The sequence below is a fragment of the Lathamus discolor genome, chromosome 6 (assembly GCF_037157495.1).
Source record: "Lathamus discolor isolate bLatDis1 chromosome 6, bLatDis1.hap1, whole genome shotgun sequence".
NCBI lineage: Eukaryota > Metazoa > Chordata > Aves > Psittaciformes > Psittacidae > Lathamus > Lathamus discolor.
In genome coordinates, this window is record NC_088889.1 from 74,580,105 (window position 1) to 74,602,695 (window position 22,591).

The 22,591-nt window shown below is 50.5% G+C and overlaps 1 protein-coding gene across 2 annotated transcripts in view; it reads right to left on the reverse strand.

Moving 5' to 3' along the window:
• The window catches only part of RAB11FIP3 (RAB11 family interacting protein 3), a 77,871-nt gene that overhangs the window by 51,130 nt on the left and 4,150 nt on the right, over positions 1 to 22,591 (reverse strand). For both annotated transcript variants that reach the window (XM_065683726.1, XM_065683727.1), the window contains exon 2: positions 6,082 to 6,175. In XM_065683726.1, the coding sequence (XP_065539798.1) occupies positions 6,082 to 6,175 (94 nt within the window). The remainder of the gene's footprint in view (positions 1 to 6,081; positions 6,176 to 22,591) is intronic.

The following is a 22,591-nucleotide window of genomic DNA, read 5'->3' on the forward strand; positions in this document are numbered from 1 at the left end:
CTGCACGAATGAAGAGATCAGCAGATCTGATGAGAACGTAGGAAGTGCTCACACCGGTGCCAGATCCTCACCGAGTTTAGTCAAACGTGCACACGAGCTCTCCTTCCATCTGCTGAGCTTCAGTGAGACTTGCCTTTTAAAAAGCCTTGAATATTAAGTTGGGCCTGGGTACCCCGACTGAGAAAGCACCCTTAGATGTCAGCAGCAGCCTGTTGCAAATCCTGCCATATTTCCAGCATCAGTCTGGAAGAGACACCACTGAAGATGCACACAAATACAGCCCCGGAAATAATTACTGGATTGGGAGTCAGGGAACATAAGCTTTGGCTTCTGGAATTATCCCTGTGCAAGGAAAGCTTTCGTTTTGCGTAGCAAAAGCCATCTGCAATGCAGATCCTACAGAGGAGGGAGAAAAACAAACCTACACAGAAACCAAACAGTGGCTTAGGTTACCAGATACCCAAGACGCTCTGCACCTTCAAATGCTCCACAGAGCCAGAGCAGACCCGTGTCACCAGGGCAGCAGCCAGCCTGGCTCTGCGGAAATGAACTCAGAGCCACCACGCGCTATCCAGAGCCTCATACGACTGGTTCATGGCACCCAGAGCCCTGATCTCAGAGATGCCATTAAGCACTATCAGATCCAGAGGCACCTCCAGGACGTGGGATCAGCACAGCAGGGAGCAGGGAACATTGCTGCTCCCCTTGCAGTAAGGCTGCAGAGCATGACCTGCACGTGGGGTGCACAGTGCAGGGACAATTCCCCACATCTGGGTCTGAGAACTGATGTGAAGTTCCCTCTCTCGGCTGTAACCTTTTCAGATGCAATGCTCACAGCTTTTATCCAGGGGCAGGGATGGACTCAACTGAGAGCAGCCCTCTGGAGAAGGACTTGGGGGTGTTGGTCAATGAGCAGCTCCCCTTGACCCCGCTTCAGTGAGCGCTTCAGCCCAGAACTCCCCATGTGCTGGGCTGCATCCCCAGAGCGTGAGCAGCACGAGAGGGAGGGGATTGTCCCCCTCTGCTGCGCTCTGGGGAGACCCCCCCTGCAGTCCTGATCCAGCTCTGGGGCAGCAGCACAAGAAGGACGTGGAGCTGTTGGAGCGAGTCCAGAGGAGACCATGGAGATGCTGCGAGGGCTGGAGCAGCTCTGCTCTGGAGCCAGGCTGAGAGAGCTGGGCTGGTTCAGCCTGGAGAAGAGAAGGCTCCTTAAGGGGAGACCTTAGAGCAGCTCCAGTGCCTAAAGGGGCTACAAGAAACCTGGAGAGGGGCTTTGGACAAGGGCCTGTAGGGACAGGCCAAAGGGGAATGGCTTTAACCTGACAGAGGGGAGACTGAGATGAGCTCTTAGGCAGAAGCTCTTCCCTGTGAGGATGCTGAGGCGCTGGCACAGGGTGCCCAGAGAAGCTGTGGCTGCCCCATCCCTGGCAGTGTTCAAGGCTAGGTTGGATGGGGCTTGGAGCAACCTGGTCTGGTGGAAGGTGTCCCTGCCTGTGGCAGGGGGTTGGAACTAGATGAGATTTAAGGTTCCTTCCTACCCAAACCCATCTGGAATTCTGTGAAATTCCCAGATTAGCATTCAGCTACCAGGAGCACACCAACCACTTCGGCACATGAAACGCCAGCCGAGGAAACTGCAGACTCTGTTCCAAGGATACACCCATTGAAATCTTCCCCCGGCTGCTCTTAGGAACCAAAGGATGAAGCCCCACAGAGACTCTGACTGACTTGAGCTCACGCTGTTGCCAGCTCCTGACCACCATCCAGCCCCTTCTGCGCTGTTCAACACCCTGCCCTGCTCCATGCCTCTCCCTTCAGCCTGTCGTTTGGAAACTTCTCAAAAGCCTTTGGTGTGCTGAACACACTGCTCCTGCTCAATGCCTCTTATTTAACGCCACAGGGGCATCTCCACTGAGCTGCAGTTCATGTGCTCAGAAAGGAATAACTCCTGACCCAGCTCCCCCCAGAGCTGGCCCTGCCAGGGCTCTCCCCAATCTGGCCACCCCGCTGGCTCCTGCATTCCCTGCAAACAGGAACTCTGTGATAGCTTCCAGGTTTGGGTGTTGGCTCTGGAGCTGGATTTTCCATCTTCCCCAATCCAAAGAGCTTTTAGTTGAAGCACTTGAAAAAAACAGATTTGACTATTTCCATCCGCAGGCCCTGCCCTGAGCCCATGATCACATCTATTTCTCAGTGGATGCACTGTCTGCTCTCGATGCACAGGGGCCCCTTTGTTCAGGGATCAGAAGCCAATGCAGGAAGGATGGATGAGGCCAGGAGCTCCAGGAATGCACCTTCCCCTGCCTGCACAGTGGCTATTTGAGCTGAACCCAGCAGCGATCCCCCACATGCAGGCGGTACCTGCACAGAGCCCATTCCCAGTGGGCTTTTCTTGGGATGACGGATGTTACAGATGTTTCAGCTCAGGGTATGTGCAGGAATCACAGAACTCCTTCCTTACTGCTTTAGAGTTCAAGGGAGAGCACTGGTCTGCTAAAGAGGAAACATTAAATATGTCCTGCTGGATGCCTCTGCAGAAAAGCAGGTGTCTGAAGCTGAAAAGGTTTCTAAATACCATGTCAGAGAAAGGAACTCGTTGCGAGCACAACCCTTGTTTGTTTGCATCCAGCTGTGGCTGACACTACCTGCGCTTGGTGACACCAACTCACCCCCCTCTAGCAGTTCCTGCATCCACCATGCAGCAAAATAGAGCTGCTCTTTGGCTTCAAATGACAGACACCATCCCACTCCCTCCCTGTGCCAAGGTCAGCTCCTGCCATACAAAGAGAGACCTTATTCCTGGTCTGAGCTTTCTTAGGGGCTTGCCTACAGTCCCTCATACCTGTTTCTTATAGAGATCCCCCATAAGCTGTAGCTTCTAAGCATGATGAATGCAGCAGTCACACTGGCTCCCTTCCCATTTCTTTTCCCCTGCAGACTAGAAGATGTCCCATTGGATCTCCCTGATGGTGCATCAGGGTTTCTTCTGGCTGTGGATTCCCCAGGCATCACGCACTTGATCTGCCTTCTTTCAGCATCCTCTGTAACACACCCTGCTCCTTCAAATGAGTATCATGCCACCACTACATTGTCAGCTTCTCCAGTTTTACAATACAAAGCCATAAAAGTCCACTTACCAGAGTTATTTATCATCCCTGACTCGCTGCCAGTGTTTGTTCCACTTTGCTTTGCTATTTACAAGCCGCAGGACTGGACAGGCATCCAGTCACCATTCACACAAACTTTAAAAGCTCCATGGAGAGGGGGAGGACAAAGGTGTCCCAGCAGCCCAGGAGCAGGAAGGGGTGGGACACAGCAGGTTGTGAGGAGCTGAGACCTCTCTGGTGAGACCCCCCCTGCAGTCCTGATCCAGCTCTGGGGCAGCAGCACAAGAGGGACGTGGAGCTGTTGGAGTGAGTCCAGAGGAGGCCATGGAGATGCTGCGAGGGCTGGAGCAGCTCTGCTCTGGAGCCAGGCTGAGAGAGCTGGGCTGGTTCAGCCTGGAGAAGAGAAGGCTCCTTAAGGGGAGACCTTAGAGCAGCTCCAGTGCCTAAAGGGGCTACAAGAAACCTGGAGAGGGGCTTTGGACAAGGGCCTGTAGGGACAGGACAAGGGGGAATGGCTTTAACCTGACAGAGGGGAGATTGAGACGCCTCCCCACACCTGGGCATCCCCCTGTGGTCCCCATGCCAGGCTGCTTGTGTCTGAGAACTGAGCCCAACTGCCCGAGAGCCATGGGCTCATCATCTCCTGCAGAGGGGAGGCCTCTCCAGAGCACTCTAATGTCAATCACATGTACATGCAGCCACCTTTGACACACGTATGAGGACCACATTTTGCTATTGAGTCTTCTCTCTGGGAAGGGTAGAAGGTAAGGCAGCAACAAGTGGCTAAAGACTCTAATTAAAGTCTCAAATCCAGCTTCTGCAGCATGCAAGTCACTTCCTCCTTTCTCTGCTGTGGTCAACATTACCTGGCCAAACAAAGATTACAAAGAGATCAGAACTGTTTCATGGCAGTGGAGATGTGGCATTGTGGCTTTCACTGGTTAAATAAGTGGCTAAATGGTGCTTTGCTCTGCACTGAAGTTCAGAAGTCCTAGATCAGCATGCTCCTCAGGCAGTGGAAGCACACCTCAAACAGCAGCACAGGAATAAGACTGAGGAGCTCAGTGTCTTCCCTGGACCTACAGGCCAACTGAACATGAAAGCAGTTGTAAGCAAGGCAGCTGACTGTGCAAGTCCTGTGGGCCAACTGAAGGTGCAAGAATTGCACCCTCAGTTGGCCAAGCTAGACCAGGGCTTGAGTAAAATCACAGCTACTGCTATCCCATGGGGAGCCTCCAAGAGAGGGAGGAGCGGGAAGGAAAAGTGGAGCATCTTCAGAAATAAACCCTTACCTACATTAACACAGGCTCTGCAAGGCACAAGCTTACACCAGGTCCCACTTCAGTGACTGACCAAAGAACAGCACAATGCCAGGAAATGCAAGAGAACCAATTCTGGCCAAAAAGAGGCCCAGCTAATTAACAAAACCTTGTTAAAAGGGGCAGCCAGCAGCAAGCATAACCTTTCTTCGCAAAGCGATGGTCAATACTGACCGTCTCAACAGCCAGTCCTCAAGATCACTTCACCATGAGCAACTGCTCAGCTGGTGAGACTCAAAAGAACTCTTTGTGCCCTACCCTGGTTTTCTTTCATAATGCTTTAATGCTGTGCAGTTAGAGAGCTCTTCCTTCCTTAACCACTGTAATAAATACATATCAATCTCTTTCAAGTTTAATAAATAGGGAGATTAAAAGCTTTGTCTGGATCTGCTTTTTCCATTCAATTAATACAACACAATACCAGAGCAATCAATTATTGAAGAGAAACACAAGCCAGGGCTTTCACAAACACACTACTCCAGCAGCAATTTATTACAAATTAATAGCATGATGCAATTCCTCCTGCATCAGGAGAGCTGGGAATCAGCTGCACTGTCAAGCTACACCAGCCACAAAGACTTTGGAGCTGCCATTCACTCCAGTGAATGAGTGCCAACGCTCCATTCCTGAGCACAAATAAGCTGGAGGTGGGAGCAGGACAGCAAGAGGGATGGACAACTGACGGACAAACTGGAGTCACTTCTACTTTGAGGGTTTTCTGCCCACGAAACAACATGGTTTGTAGAGGAATGATCGGTTTTTGCACGTCTTTCAGATGTGTCAGAACTCAAAAGCATGCTCAGTGTGCAGGGCTGGCTACATGGCACATGTTCATCACTGCACAAAAGCACTGCCAAAGTTGAAGATAAGCAGAATTTATCTATATGCAAGTATGATAATTCATATTTGCACGTTTAAAATGACACCTGCTCAGCAGGAGGCTTCCAATGTTTTGCACACCCTGCCCTTAAAAACAGGCTTGCCCCAAAATGACCTTCTAAGACTTGTATTAGAGATGAATCTCACAATGAAAATACATCTTTGCTTCAGCAAAGCAGTTCAAATGCCAACCAGCCAGAAAGATACTTCACATTTCACCAAACTATTGCTCTGGAAGTACTCACAACAATCACCTCGAGAGCCACATGGGAATTGCCACAGGCGTGTTTAAAGATGACCTGCCAGTCAGTGAGTTCAAAGCTCTTGTTTAATGTGCTTCTTGCTAGAAATCATCTGAGCACACTGATCCTCCAAATGGATGGAGTGAAGGCAAATGCATCAGTCCTTAGTCCTTAGCAGCAGACATCTCCAGCAGCATGCCAGCCAAGCAAGCAACCTCCCCCCGGCCCAAAACCACAGGGGAGAGCAGACACCAAACCAAAATGGATCTTCCCTTGATGGCTTTTCCTGTTTCCAATATACGTTTAGAAGGAACTTCAATGATAAACAGGAAAACACACCACCACCATCACTGTTTTCAACTCCATCAGCAAACACACCCAACCTCTGCCCCTGCGCCTCTGCCCAACACAGAGGAGTGACTTTCAGGACACCAAACCCAGCTTGTTTTCATCAATGACCTCTCAGCTCTGTTACCCCATGGTGTGAAATGCGGTGCCCTCCTGCCCTCACCCACAGCACAGCAGTAAACTCACCTCCATTTTTGATCGCTTGGATCCCCCGATGGAAGTCTTCGAAGCTGATGACTCCAAGTCCGCTTGGATCAAGGTACTTTGTTAGGTCCTTTACCTGCAACCACAAAAGCAGTGTTACCCACAGAGCCCTTTGGGGAAATAGCATCTTCCATCACAGCAACACCTTGTAACCCATTTTTCCTCCTCCCAGGAAAAAGATTTGAGTTTCTTACGCTGACACCAAACTGTGGCTGTTCTTGTGGGGACCATCAGTAATCACTACAAAGGGTTAATCAGGACTGGGCTGGAGCTGAAAATATTACTTCATCTTGAAACATAGGTTAGGGCACTATTTCTTTCAACGTGGTCCTGCTCTGCCAGGGATTTGTTTATCTTCATGGTTTTTAAGAGGTCCTATCTTAATTGGGAAAACTCAGTAATAGGCTGCCCAGTAGGAGGGCCCTGTTAAGAGGATTCAGTGATAATGAACTGCTCCATGTTACAAATTCAGGCCATCTAATTGAAACATTTTCACAATTAGACAATGCCCAAGTGGGACGGAATCACGTCAGCAGGATTAGGATGCAGTGCTGGAGCAGGCACACACATGGAGAAAGAGCCACTCACAAGATCTGGACCTGGCAAGGATGATCTGGGCTTTTCAAATGGAACAAGTTATAATTTGAGGGCAAAACCGTGGTTACTCCTCGAGGCCCAAAGTCTTCAAACAAGTGCATTTGGTTCTTTCCTTCCAGGCTGCCACGAGCAGAAAACCCTTTACACTGCTGATGCTTCTCAAGCTGAGACAATCAGACATTTTTCCCTGCTTTTAAAAAAATCCAACCTTCATTTTAAGAGATACGGAGGTACATTTGTCTATTTGACAGCCACATCCTGCAGCTGAGAAACAAACCCAGGAGGGAGTGTGTGCAAGAGGTGAAAGAAGGAATTGCACAATCAGCTCCACAATTAGCTCTGTACTCCGAAGCTGCCCGCACCCTGCCCAACACAGGGACCGCTCCTGCTCCTCTGGAGCTGATGCACAGGAGGAAGTCTGCGGGCAACCTGCAGGGAGGGATTTGTTCAGCTCTCACGAGCACAACCTTCTGTTGCCTTTTGTCTCACTCGGGTGATCTCTTGGTTTTGGTTTGCTCTTGGGGGAAAAAGCTGGTGAATCACCAAACGTCTGCCAGGGAAGGAAACCTCACATCTAAAACGGACTCAGCACTGGAGGGTGCGGAGGACAGCCAAGCCCAGGCATGGGGCTCGGAGCTGCCTGACTCGTTATGCACACCAGCAGCAGGGGTGCTTTCTGTTTGAGTTTATTTTCCTAAACCTAGGTACGTGCTTACACAGGAAATTCACATTCACAGCATGCTCAGAGCCATTCACCTGCACATCCATGGGGATTCCAGCATGTTTCCTGTCAGGGTGGTGAGGCACCGAGATGGGTTGCCCAGGGAGGTTGTGAATGCTCCATCCCTGGCAGTGTTCAAGACCAGGTTGGACGAAGCCTTGGGTGAGATGGTTTAGTGTGAGGTGTTCCTGCCCATGGCAGGGGGGTTGGAACTGGATGATCTTGAGTCCTTTCCAACCCTAACTATTCTATGATTCTATGTTTGGGGGAGGCAGGAGGCGTCTCTGCTTCAGACATCCCACCTCCCTGCAGCAGGGGCAAGTTTTGCTGCCAGCAAGAAGGGAACCACAGTGCTAAGACCATAAAAACTCAACTGTGCCTCTACAGGGTTGCCATGAGAGAATCCCCAAGCTCCAGCACAGCACAGGCTTACCTGCCTGCCAGGTTACTCCCTCATGAACAGGGAAAAGACAACACACAAGCACCTTTCCCACTTTTCTTGGGCAGTTTTTGCTAGGTAACAAAACTGCTGAACTCACACAGCAGGTATCAGCTGGGATGAGTCAGGCTTCTTGCATGTTAAACAAAGGTATTTCAGACTAATAAACCAACTCCGAGCGTGTCACTTCCAGTTCGTGCATCTGGCAGCTTCTTTTGAGTTCAAAAGCTGTAGCTTAATTTGTTATCTGTGTATACAGGTAACAGAAATGCAAGTGACATTTAATCAGCCTATCAGCGATTATCATAACACACTCCAGTTTCTGCAAGGATCCAGCCACGGTGACGCATGGGGCATGCCAGGCAGGGCTGCTCACAGTGCTAGCAGCTTCTCAGGGACAAGCTGGGTTTCAAGCCCTTGTGTCAATCAGTACCCTAGCAAAGCACTGCTCCAGCACCAGTGCTTGTGCAAAGAGACAGAGCAGCCACATTTGTTTACGCAAAAGAGCCACCATGTATTTAGATTGGGCTGTGGGCAGGGGGAAATGAGGGGAAGTGTTCCTAAAACTTCACAACCCTGACATTACAGATGCAAACAAAAGCTACTGGGAAGGTCAAGCCCATGGTAGCATGCCTGTGCTGATCCAAACCTGCCCGTATTTGCTGTGCAGGCTTAAAAAGAACTCCAGCCAGCCTCTGCTCTCCCAGGACAGCTTCTCATAGGGGCTGGGAGGACCAGGCAGGTACTGCTGGTGTTAATCACAGAATCACAGGCTGGTTTGGGCTGGACACAACCTTAAAGCTCATCCAGTTCCAACCCCCTGCCATGGGCAGGGACACCTTCCACCACACCAGGCTGCTCCAAGCCCCGTCCAACCTGGCCTTGAACACTGCCAGGGATGGGGCAGCCACAGCTTCTCTGGGCACCCTGTGCCAATGTCTCCAATTTTTATGATGTTCCATGCTCCCTCTCCTGCCCCCATCCTTTGTGAAGAAGGCCAGAACTGCACATGCTATTCAAGACACATCAAGATCTTGAGCAATGTCAAACAGAGGTCCTGGGTGTTACTGATACTCCCCGTCTTGTTCACAGCGAGCTGTCATGACACCGAGCCACCCACACTGGAGCGGTCCCCAACAGCCCCAGCATCTTAGTCCTGGGTTCTAACTGCCAGTTTTCCCCATTTATTCATGTTGATGATAAAGACCACCTTATTAGGGCAGTTGGGAAAAACCCCCAAGCACGGTGGCTCAAACTGCTTTAGATTAGCAAATCTTAGCTCTGAAGTCATGGATTTGTTGGGTTTAGCTGAAGGCTAATCTGCCAGAATGGAGCAGCTAACACCACACTCCTATTAGCACAGAAGTTAATATCCTACCAAACTGCAACATTAAGGTAAAACCAAGCAGATACAAGCCGCAGTCACATGGAGGTTCCTGCTTCTGGCCAGCAATAAACATTCAAAATAAACATTTCATCTATGTGTGTTTGTAGCTGGTTACAAACTCTTTATTTATGCGCTCAAAACGGGTTACGAACTCTTTCTTGAAGAAGGGGTGTCTAGAAATACAGAGCCTTAAGGAGTCAAGGAGGATGATGTGACTTAAATAGCCAATTTAAATCCTGGTGGAAAGCAAGAGGTTAAAACTACCTGAAACTACTCTCTCTTAGGCTGGACAAGGACAGAAGCCTGCAGAAGCAGGACTGGTGGTGAGGTGCTTACCCTGGTGCTGGGGATGAGGCACAGAATGAGCTCCTGCCATTGGTCCCTGAGGGATTTCTGCTGCTGAGGGACATGGAGAGGGAAGCAGACTGGGGACGAGGAGGGAGGTCATCTGGCTTTTCAGCAGCAGAACAGGAACGGCTCACTGCACCAACCACAGTACCACGTCTCCTCCAGCATTAAACAGCTCTGCACGCCAGCAGGGCGCTCTGCCTGCCAGACCCAGCAAGATCTGCTGTCAGCCACCCCCTTCTCCTCTGACCAAGCCGCCTCGGAGCGCCGTGTCAGGGTCGGCACCGCGCCGTGCTGCTGTGCCGGCTGCCAGGGCCCCCCGCCACGTGGGGCACAGCGAGCTTCCCTGCTTCGGCGCAGTGAAACCACCTCACCAAGGGACCTCAGGCTCTCCAAAACCAGAGGAACACAAAGGCTTGGCAGCCACTCCATGAAAGCTTCTCGGGGGTGCGGGACTCCCCAGCTGCGCACGGGCCTGCTAGGCAGGCAGGAGGAAAAGGGAGCTCCAGGCCTCTTATCTGTTCTTATGGATGCTCCATGTCTCCAGCACACAGCATATGGATTCAACAGAACAAGATATCCCCTCTGCCTGTATCAAGTGCTGCTGGCCAACCAGCAAACACCTCCGTGTAACCCCTGAGCCTGCCAGTTCTCCTTCATGTTCTGGCAGAGCCCAGGCTGAATCAGCTTCCAGAAAGCAATTCTTCCGAGGGGTGAAATGAGGGAGGGAGATTTCTAGTGGTCACAGCAGTCAGGCACCCACAAGGAAGAGCCAGCGGAGCTCAGCTCCTACAGCCCTATGGTATCTCACACAGATGATGCTTCCAGCCTAGCCATGACCAGGGCCACGTCCTGCCCTCCACACAAGCTACTTATGTGATGAAGATAGAGTAATAAGTCAGCATCTCAGCACTGCTTTGCTCTACATGGACACTGGAAGCAAATCCAAAGGAGACAAAAAGAAGGAATCAATACTGATAACATATTCCTGATTAATATCCCCAAACGCTCGAGGCAGGCAGCAAGTTCCCACTGTAACCCTGCACCTGCAGTCTCACACATGCTGCAGTAAGCAAAGACAGATGCTTCTGCCTTGAAGTTGGTCCCTCCTTCCCTTGGAAAAGGTTTTACATGCGGTCTCAGTATTCAGAGTAATAGGACAAGCGCCAAGGTGAGTCATGGGAAAATAAGCCAGGGTGAAGAACTGGTCTGCTTAACAGATGATTTACACTCTCAGGCCCCCAAAGGAACCTACCACATGGATTATGTGCAAAAAGAACCCAGGGAGCTGCTGGAAAGACACAAATAGACCTGTCCAGGTAAGGCACGCCTTGCCAGACACTTACCCGGGTCTGGTTCAACTGGGCACCACGCTTCATGTGTTTTGGCCACTTGAGCCATCAACAGGGACACACCAGCCCAGCCAGGAAAAAGCTTACAAAGCCAGTAAGACCAGTCCAGGTGCTGCCTGGGTGACACAGCATGCTCACTGCTGGCTGGGCCTTGATTTTAGCCCAAACCATCAGAGGAACCGTTAACACAACCACCCAAAAATTACCTTCCCAGGTTGAACATGCTTACCTGATGGCAGCAGCCTGTGCTGGCTGGGGACTGATACAAGAAGCTACCTATAAGCAGCTCAAAATACAATTGCACATCACTTATTAAAGCCTGTTTCTACAGAAAAGCTAAGGTTTGGCCTACAGAGTAAACGCTGAAACACTCAAACCAGAACTTTGAAAGCAACCGCTCAGCATTCCAGCAATGAGGCTGTGCTAGGCAGAGAAAACGCGTGGTTTCACGTGTGCATCCTTGAGCCCCTGGCACCTACACAGCTCCCTCTTGCAAACCCACGCCAGACCCGGGCGCTTCTTGCCCCCATCTCTTCCCAAACTATTCATCAATAGAAATTTCTCTCTCCTGAATGGAATATTACAGGAGACTGACAGGATTAAGGACCTTACCCTTGCTTCTTCCCCTCCAGAAGGAATGGGAGCTTTCATGGTCAAGTATAAACACAGAGCAATGCAGGACCAGGCAAGAAAGCAGGGTCCACACTCAACAAGCTGCAGCTTCAGCTTCTGAAGGACCAGTCCACCTTTGAGGAAAGTCTATGGAGGGAAAGCTGCTACCCCTCTGATAGGCAAGGACTGTGGGGATGACACACAGGGGTAAGTAACCACACCTTTTCACCATCGCCATTGTCAGGACAGAAAGGTTTCCAAAACACTGATGGAGCTGTTTAACCAGCTTTGCACGACCAAGCACAGTGCACATGGACATGGTTCCCCACACCTGGATGTCTGGCTCGGACACGGGCTCTGAAGTAGTACAAACAAAAAAGAAAACTTTGCTTTTCCTCCAATGCTGAGCCTTTTCTATCAGCCCCATGTTATTTCCTCCAGTGCTCCCCTTTGCTGTCTGCATGCTCTGCTGCTTGGGTCTCTGCTGGCCTTTGTGCAAGGCTCCACTCTATGTTAAACATGCCCCAAGCCAGCCGTTATCTTCTGTTTGGCTTTAAGAAAAGCTGCTCAAACCACCCCTTGGCTTGTAGCAGGTTTACAAGGGCCTGTTTGCAAACAGCCTGCCACATCCAGCAGTACCAGGTTTGTCTACTTCGTGCTGCCACTAAGAAGGGTCTTGCAAGCAAAACAGAGGATCAAAACCATCCTAAAATCCAGTGGGTGCTGGATTTTTAAACATAGGGAAGTCATTTACACTGAATAACCAGGTCCAGACCAATTCTGGGTGCACAGGGTCCACAAAGCCTGCTTGACTGCAACAGGACATGACAATCCAGGCACCTCTTGCATGACTTTGACTACGCAATTCTGTCTGCAAGAAGCTCAGATCTGCTCTGAGCATCTTTTATCTCTGGGGGGAGAACAGTATCATAAGCCACACATCCCTGAACGGAAACGAAGGGAAAGCCAAATGCCACATTATCGTAACAGCCAACTAAAGGGGATTTTTAGCTAGCAATACCGAGCGCAGGAGAGGGCTCACGCTAGATGCTCTTCTCTTTATGTTAAGACAGATCTTTGGCCTGAAGTGGACACTGGAATTTAAGAGGGCTAGCACATGCAATGTGAAAATCTCTCATGGTTATTATGCAAAGACGGATGGATTCAGCATCTCTACCTTCTGCACTTGACCAAAGGGTATGAGCCAACGTACTCATTTGTTTGTAAAAACCCACTTTGTCTCTCTCAAGGGTTAAACCCCTTCAAGGATTCTTCCCTTCAAAGAAAAAACAAATTTAAATGCTAATTACAGAAGCCAGAATCTTTGTATTATTTAATCTTTGGGAAACATGTAAATGTGCTGGAACTGCTGAACTTTCTGCAGCCAAATTCCGGAGCAGCACCCAACTTCCCAAAGATACAGCAGTTCCTATACAGCCATTCTCTTTAGGTTGTGCAGTCGCTCAATCAATGGGTTGCAATGTGATCAGCTGAAATGAATTGATCCCTGTTAATGCAGCATTTGTCTGGGGTAAGACCATGTCTATCCCCCCGCTTCATCAGCATAAACAAGCAGGCCAAGTGGAAGGCTGAGAACTCGCGATTGCACTGGCTCCAGCAATGTTTATAGGAACCGGCTCCGTAATCCCTTAAAGGATCTGGCACTCCAGAAAGCAGGAAGAACCTCAGAGCAGGTTTCTGTTCTGCTGCAATTACACCTCATTAACTAACCTTTGAAATACCCTCAAGGGGCAGATCTCATTACAGGCAGAAGCAGTGGGCAATTGTGAGTAAGCAGTGCAAGAGCCACGTTATTTATTGTGCAAGTGGCAGCACTTATCCAGGGCTGCTGTGAGTGTGGCCCTCTCTGAGCCTTTTCTGAGCTCTCTGACCTCCAGGAGGAGATCAGCAGCAGACTGTGTCTGGCCAAGTCTCTCTTTAAAGGGCCAGCATAAGCAACACCCCAAGAAAATGCTTTCTGCAATGTCCCTCCCTAATCTTGCACAGACATCAGTTCACCTCTCCTTATCGTCACTTCAGTCCCAGAGGCTTTGAACACTGCAGGGCCTTCCACTATCAGCCTAGTACCTGAAACCAAAAATTGAGCCATCTCTCTGAGGAGACAAAGATTCAGTCTGGTTTATTCTCATCTTTTTCCGCTACAGGAGAAATAATCAAACCTACTGTTTAAGGCAAATCAGGGAATAGAACTCCACCAGCCTGCAAGGATTTTAAGAACTGGAATGGCAAAGGGATCGCCTACAAACAAGGGAGAGAAGGCCCAGCAGCTCAATCATTGCCTTTGATCACTTTGTTTCCAGTTCAAAGCAAGCTCCCATTCTTCCCTACCTGCCCAGGAAGATGAAATCCTCACCCTTTAACACATCCACCTGCCTACCAAATCCTCCTCCCTCCTGTTTATCCAGGAGAAAGCCACTCAGCGCACCATCTACCTCTGACGCATGTCACCTCCTCAGGCAGCTTCTACACCAGTCTCACATCCAGGTGCCTTCAGCCCTGAACCATGAGTCACGCCGCGGGGTCAGTGGGCTCCTTCTGCAGGCACAGGAAATACCAGAGCAGAGATGGGGATACATAACGATCAGGAGAGAATTCTCTCCCCAGCAAACTATCACTTTCCCATTGTGGAAAGGGAAGGAAGAGGTCTCATGTCAATTGTGAGCCCCAAGCTGATGCAGAGGAGCAAATCTGCTTTGCCTCCTGCCCAAGCAGCTGCCTAAGCACCACACGCATCAGGAGCGAAGGAAAAGGCTTTCCTTCAAACACTCAAAATTCAACAGGAAGAAGAAAGAGAAGCCAGAATATGCTTTAAAGAGCTGTCAGCCAAAAAAGCCTGAGGACGCATATCCTTCCTGCCCAGCCCCCAAGAAACCAGAACAAATCACTGCATCCAGCCAGGCCCTCAGTGCACAGCATGGAGCCAAACTGCAGGAGGTCTTCACCACCCCAAATCCCTCACTCAGCAGTTTGGGGGTTTTTACCTGCTGGTAGAAATTCCTCTGGTCTGACCCACGTAACAGACCTGAGTACAGGACCTTTTGGAGTAACCCCACCAGCTCCAAGGCTTGTCTGCAAGCAGCAGCATACCTCTACATTCACCACAGCATCAGGAGCTTTGTCACATTTTCAAGCGTGTCCTCCAAGATCAAGTATGGCTATTTCCAAATCGCCCATCCACTGTGGTCTCTGAAGCATAAAAACGTATTTAAAGAGACACCTTCAAGGACGGTTTGGAAACATTAACAGGAACGTGAATTACACTGAAATGGTTTTATCCAGGTCTAATTGTGTTTGTCTCAACTGCTCCAATTTCCTGTCGCTACCTACGTGCTCAAAGGCTTCAGCTGCAACACTCTACTCCAGATATATTCCTTTGCTTAGTGAAACTTGAAAAGTGCTCTTCCTCCACCCTCCTGAACATGACAAGCTTTGTTTCTAGTTTTTGTTCCTCTAATGACAGGGGAAACCTGTTCTCACCCTTCCAAACACGCAGCTCAGAGGCAGGAGACTGCGCTGAAAGGAAAGGTTTAGTCAGTGCTCAGTTACTTCTTACATAAAGCACATGCATTGATGTAGGCTGGAGCCACCCTCGGGGGAAGAGCCAGGCACCACAAGCACGCAGAAACCTGCGCAGGATTTAAGGGCTGATCTGACCAGACAGAAAGCAGCTCCACAGAACACACCAGGCAGCCACACACTGAGGACCAGCGTTTTAAGATGCTGAGCATTTTGCAGCTCCTTGTCTAGTTTTGTGTGAAGTCCACTACAACACACGCAAGGTGTGCCTGCAGTGGGGGCTCTCTGGTTACAGCTCAGATTCCGCAGGCTTATAAATCCAAGACTGCAGCTTCTGCTTCTGTTTCCTCCCAGGCAGGTGAGAAACCCCTATGGAACATCCCAGAATAAATCCTCCGTCTCAGGACTTACTTTTACCAACTCACCCTCTCCAAAACCTGATGTATTGTGCTATAATCTCTATAATGACCTCATAACAACAGGAATAGGAGAAGCCTCTTCCTGTCAATGCACAAACCAGCAACCCGTAAGAGCAGGGGCAGCGAGCTGCATCTCTCAACTTGCATATTTGGGGAATCTGGTGAACTCAGGAAGCCTCTCTGCTACAGAGGTGAAGCCCAGGTGAGTGCAAGACACGAGTCACTTCCCAACCAGGCAGCTAAATACTAGAGAGCCAAGGGTAAGAGAGCCCACTGCCCTTCCCCAGCCAGGCTGAGCCTGCCACACTGTCACTGCTAAGTTTACTGTAACACAAACAAACCTGATCCAGAGCCCAGCAAAGACTCATTTCCTCTTTAGAACTGCTTCAAGTTATTCCCCTCCTTTTGGCAACTCTTCCCACAGCTCTCCGAAAGTGCTGTTTGTGCAGAGGCAAGTACACAAAGCAGACATGCCAGAGGTGGGGAAGCCCACAGCAGTTTCTGTAGGTGCAGAGGTAGGTCCTCAGAAGAAGGAAGAAGAGGCTGAGATGCCATGTACAGCTTGGGAAGCCCAGGACGTCAGAGTGGGATTGCAAGTACTGCCTGTACAAGCTTCACCACAACACACACCCCGTCGCCTTCCCTCACCATGGCAATGTTAACGCTTCTCCAGGGCCCACCACGTGCCCAGCACCATCAGCTCCTCCAAGCAGAGGAGCAGGAAGAGGTCTGGATTCTGCTCCCCATGCTCCACCATGGCTTTGCAGGTCTCTGCTGGTCTGGCAGCCAAGTCACCTTTCACCAGGTACCTGCCTCCATGCTCCAGGCTTTCAGTCCTACCTCTGCTACCGGCATCCCTCCTTCATCCATTACACCGCTGACAAGGTACCACCAAGGGATGGATGCTCCACCGAGCCTGAGGAGGTGCAGCACAACGTCCAGGAGTCAGTTCCCTGTTGCACACCAAAGTCTCCAGCACCCCCCTGATGCACACCAAGGTCTCCAGCATCTCCCTTGGACCTTTCAGGGCAAGCAGCCTCCCGCAAGCTTTGCTTCTGCTCTTTGCATCCTTCCACTGTGCTCCTGCTCTTTGCATCCTTCCACTGTGCTCCTGCCAGCACAGCAGCCCCACAGCTCCAAGCAGTCAGGACAGGGTTAGCTAGTTGCTGCATCCATTTAGCACACATAGGAAGAAAACTTCCACAAGGATATCCAGATTTTTTTTCAACACATAATCTCCTCATGCAGTGGGATGGGTGAAGACCTGCCACTGCCCTGGCAGAAAATAAGGAATATGGCCGTGCAGAGGGGAGGGAACAGATGCCTCCGGAGCCAAAGGCAGCAGCAGAGGCCACTGAGTCCTGATCAGCTTTTAAAGCCAAAGTAGAGCTGAACATTACTTCCCTATCTGAAGAGCCTCTCTTTCGGCACAGCTACACTCTCCCTGAGCAGGAGGCGGTCCCAGGAGCAGCTCCTCATCCCGTGCAGCGCTCAGCACCACGGAGCAGCCATGTGCATCCTGGTCCAGCGCTGTGCCCTGCCCTTGACAGCTTCTGTTCTCTAAAACCTGATGGTCTGGGCTCCTTTTATCCCTGAACACTGTGCTCGAGCCCCGGCTCCTGCTGGACTCTGGCACATGGATTTTCCACAGGGCTGTCGGCAGGCTGCTCCGCTGAGTCATGCCAGACTATGCAGCTCCCAGCACCAGGTCTTCTCCCTCTGGATTTACTCCTTCTTGGGAGAGAAGAGTAAGCAGGAACAGCCGTCAGTCTGCAAGCTGACAACCCCTTCCAGTAGCAGTGACTCAAGCCCATTGTGGCACTGCTGGTATTTGACCACGGGATGTTGGAGCAGAGGGAACAGGAGCTCTTCTTCCTGACAACCTACCTTGCATTACTAAAACCCAATGGAACGGGAGCCTAGCAGGCTGCTTACAGCATAACCCGATAGAGGGACATTCAGCCTGCAAAGCCTGGCCACCAGCTGTAACAATCCCTTGTAACACAGGCAGCAGTGCTGCTCTTCCCATAGAACACCATGGGACATCACCAGGGCTGTCACCCGCTGGACCTTGGTGGCTTCTGCAGTGCTGGGGATACACTGGAGCCAGGACCCACACAGGCAACGCCAGAATTGGTGTCATTTAAGCAAGCACTCACATCTGCATCTAATACCACTGCCAAGACTGCTTGCTCCGGCTTAATTAGGCATCAAATAAGGTAACGCTCGGTGAGCAAATTCAGCAGCTTGGTGTCACTGGTGTTTCCTTCTATTAAAAGGGGTTTTGCTGTTACAATATGAGGAGCAGGCCAGGCAGAAGCACTGCTTGGAGCATGCCAAGCACCACACGGCCTCCAGACATCTCTCTGCTTTCAGACCTGTTTTCTCCCTAGAGAGGGAAGAGTACCTGACCAAAACTAGGGCTAATCAGGCAGAAGGATGCTCCCAGCGACATAGCAGCAGCAGTAGAGCCCATTCTAGACCCACAGCTCAACGGGGCTCTCACCTCCATTGAGGAAGCCCCAGCCCCAAAACCACAACAGTGGTGCAGGTCTCCAGTAGAGACTCTACAGAGAAGGGGAAACCTTATCATGAACCAAAGCTCAGGAATAAGAAATGACTGGTCCAACTTAGAGCAGTGCAGAAAGCCCAAGCTGGCATTTCCACTGCCCCATTACATCTTCAGGGATATTCCTTGGGTTCCCAAAACAAGGTTCATGTCAGGTATCACTGACATTAGCTGTGACCTACCCTGCTTGTATGGAGGATTAGCTCCCTTTGAGCCTGTGGGTGTCTTCCTGCTATTAAGCAGAAACACACAAAGATATTAAGAAGCTATTAAGTGATTTTTCAGCTTTATGAAACCCATGAAGTCTCTCCCACTGCGCTTGATGGAATTCCTGTCTCCACTGGAAAGCCTCAGATGTGGACCTCCAGCTCAGCAGCAGCAGGGGCAAGCACCAGCCTTCAGCATCGTGCCACTCGTGCTTTACCATCCTCATGCAACCTGGATATGCGTGGACCTGCCTCCACCTGCACCATGCACAGGCCAGCACAGCCACTGACAGCAGCAGCACTACAGCATGGCTCAGCACTGACCTCCTCCAGGCAGAAGCATCCTGTTAAAGATCAGTTTGAGGGGAATGAAAGACGCAATGCTTTTATGGTGGACAATGAAGGCTTTGGGGGGTCTGCTGGACTTGACGCACCACAGTAGTACAACTGTCTTGCAGAATTGGTTTGGCTGGTTAAGTGAGCAGCTGTAGTGCAGATGTCCACAAAAAGCACTGTCAGGAGAACATCAGGAGAAAAGCTCCAGGCAGCTTAGCACAGCACCAGGAGCACACACTGTAGTCCAAGAGGAGGTGAAAACGCTGTTGGCATGTGGGAGCCATGCAGAAGTCACTGGAACTACAAAATGCACAATTCCCCAAGGACACAGGCACATTTCACAACGCGAACACAGTAGCAAGATCTCAAATCACCACCTAATCCTACTCATCTCATGCCAGCTCATGGTCAGACCTGATGAGTCAGACGGCACTTTAAGCTTCAAGCTGTTGGAGCTCACTTGCTGCCATGTCCTTACCAGCACCATGCTCCCCAACCACAGCACAGCAGATACAATGAACCACTGGTGAAGCCCTGCTGCTGCTACGGAGAAGCTCACCAGAACCAGCCTGGGAGTATTTTAGTTGCATTCTCCATGGGTGTCCAAGTTATGCAAACAAGCAGAGGGAAAGGCTGGCACTGCACACCCCAAGCTCACATGGAGGAACCAGTCACAGAATCCCAGACTGGTTTGGGTTGGAAGAGACCTTAAAGCTCATCCAGTTCCAACCCCCTGCCATGGGCAGGGACACCTTCCACTAGACCAGGTTGCTCCAAGCCCCATCCAACCTGGCCTTGAACACTGCCAGGGATCCAGTAGCCACATCCAAGGACTAGGAAGGCTGCCCCATGAGGGAGGGCTGAGAGATGGATTTGTTCATTCCACTGACTGCTCCCACACGGACAGTACCAGTGGCTTTCAGTGCTGGGAACCCATTGTCCCAAGAGAGAGGGGAAGGCAAGGGTGGCCCAGTGAAGCGGCTCGCCCTGCCCAAGCAGGGCTGGAGCCTGCAGCTAATGGGAAATCATTTGTTTTGCAAAAAATCAAAAGCCATAAAGGAAGAAAAGAAGTTGCTGGGCTCTGAGTGGATCTCATCTGACAACCAGCAGCACAGCAAAGTCAAAGCAGGAATAAAACAGAGAAATTCTGTAGGCAATTGTTGTAATGACTATAAATTACTGGCTGCATTGAGTTCCACAATGATCCAAGTGACTCTGATATGCTCTGGGAGCCTTCACTGTAAGCGATACCAGGTCAGAACCACTCAAAGAGCTGAATCACCGTGTCATGGTGCAGTATCATATTCCAGTTGGCTAATTATGATGACCCCAATCCAACCGTTATTAGTCAGAAAATACCTCCTGCTCCTGAGAAGGGAGAACCTCTTGTGAATCAGTCTCTGTCTTACGGAGATCAGCCCCACACAGGGTGGCAAACACTAAGCAACACTTGGGAAGCATTTTTATTGCAAACCCCCCAGCTGCAGGAAAAAGCCTTTGCAAGCATTTTTAACAACTACACACACACAAACACACTGAAAGCCTTCAGAGGGGTCCATTTCCCCTGCCATGGCTCCTGACCCAGCCTTTGGCAGCACTCGCCCAGCACAAACTGCCCTCGCAGCTGGGAAGTGCCACATCCATACCCTGCTTCCCTGGAAATCCCATTTTTTTCCCCTTGCCCCCAGCATTTGCCAACTCTACAAAGGCGGAACTGATGATCTTTCTTTCTTCTGGGAGATGGAGAGGGGAGAATATTTCTTTATTTGCAGAAATGATCTCACATTCCAGAGGAGCACCAAAGCCTGTAATTAAAGTACCCCAGCAATAGCTGCATTCTGAACATGAAGGAGAGAGGAAGAACAAAAAGGTTTCTTAAATAAACTGGTAGCTGGGATAAAATTACCCTCCCAGCCTGCACAGACAAACCGTGCCTTTGAGTATTCACAGTCCTGCCAGGCTGCATCCAGCAGGATAAACCATCCATCTGATTACAGCCGCAAACATCATCGGAAAGATCTGTTTGTGGTACGAGACGCTCCAAACCCTTCCCAGCCATTCCGGGAAGGAATGCCTTCAAGAAGCTCAGAGCCAAAACTTAGCAGGAAAAGGAAAAACCCGGGAGCACAGAAATCACCTCTTTATAGGAGTCTTTGGGACATTTACAAATGAATAAACTTTGCAAATTCCATTTTCAGCTGAGCGGCAACCACCGCGCCCCAAATACACCACATGGAATATGTTGGCTTGGGAGCGTTTTCCTCCCCAAGGGGAAAAGAAAAGCTCCCGTCCTCAAGCTCCCGCAGAATAGGGATGTGTTATTAGTGACAACAAACCACCCTTTGAAGGGGGAGGAGGACAGAGACAGCCAAGCTGCGGCTGCGCCCGGCCAAGCCAGCCCGGGCTGCAAGGTGAGGGTGGGCCAGGAACCAGCAAAAGGAATAGCAGCTCCACCGGGAATTCCTGCGGTGAAGAGCTGGGCCCTGGGTCAAAACAAGCAAAATATTTCAGATGCGCTCCTCTCCCAAAACACGCGCTGTGTCCACAGGCACGCTCAACCCCACACACCCACACCACTGCCTCGCTGTGAGCACAGCTCCGCTCCCAGTGGGATGGCTTCGGTTGGAAGGGACCTTAAAGCCCATCCAGTCCCAACCCCCTGCCACAGGCAGGGACACCTTCCACCAGACCAGGTTGCTCCAAGCCCCGTCCAACCTGGCCTTGAACACTGCCAGGGATGGGGCAGCCACAGCTTCTCTGGGCACCCTGTGCCAGCGCCTCAGCACCCTCACAGGGAAGAGCTTCTGCCTAAGAGCTCATCTCAGTCTCCCCTCTGTCAGGTTAAAGCCATTCCCCCTTGGCCTGTCCCTACAGGCCCTTGTCCAAAGCCCCTCTCCAGGTTTCTTGTAGCCTCTTTAGGCACTTGATAATAGTGGACACCAAAGTTTAACAGCAGCTAAAACCCCTGTAACATACAGCAGCAGCAGCGACACAGTTGGAGATAATTTAAGCTTTACTCACATTGACACAGCCTGCGAATCCATGCAGGATAATTTTAGAAATCTCTTTATAAGCAAAGCCAGTATTTCCTCTGCTCAAAGGGTGCAAGAGCCCTCAAAATATAAATAAGAATTGAGGTTGCCTTATGACAGAGATCCAAACTATTAGATTTCACAGGGAAGTGGGAGAAGACTGAGGGGAATAGGGAGGGTGTCCAAGATCAGATGCAATGCCAGCGACTCTGAGAGGACTACACTGGAGGTAAGAAGCATTTGAGCCAGGGTCTGTGCACAGCTCCCAAGGGATCTATCAGAGGCGAGCTGGAAAAGCAAGCCTGAATTCATTGAGAGGGGGAAGGCACTAAAGAGCTCTAGTTTAGAGTCATGGAATCCACTAGGTTGGAAAAGCCCTTTAAGATCACGTCCAACTAAAACTAAAGCCCAGGACTCTTTGCAGGTGCTGTCTGAAGCAGTACCTGCTGCTCCCAAAATGTGAACTCTGCAGCACCCAGCTCAGGCTGGGCACTCACTCACTACAAGAAGCTGAAAAGGTGGTGGGAGGAAAGCACAACAAACCCGATCAAAAGCTGCAGAAACCACCAAGCAAGGAGAAGTTAAAAGCTGAATACGGAGATGAAGGCTTGTAGTCAAGGACAGATACCGAAAGGATGTAAACGTTCAAGCAAGCAAAACAACTCACATTGAAATGAAGCCTGACCCGCTCATCAAGAGGAAAAATAAGGCTGAAGATCTCTGTGAGAGCACTGAGATGCTGTAGAGCTCGGGGTGCTTGAAAATAGGTTACACAAACTCTGGGACTTCTGCTCAGTGGAGCAGCGAGATCAAGCGGTGCAAGAGGCTCTTCCACCCCAGTTGTCTTCTAGAGCTAAAGAAGAACAAAACCAGGGAGGGAAACCCGGAGATGGCAGCAGCGCAGCCTCTGTTCATGCCTTACAAACACTTGGTGCTC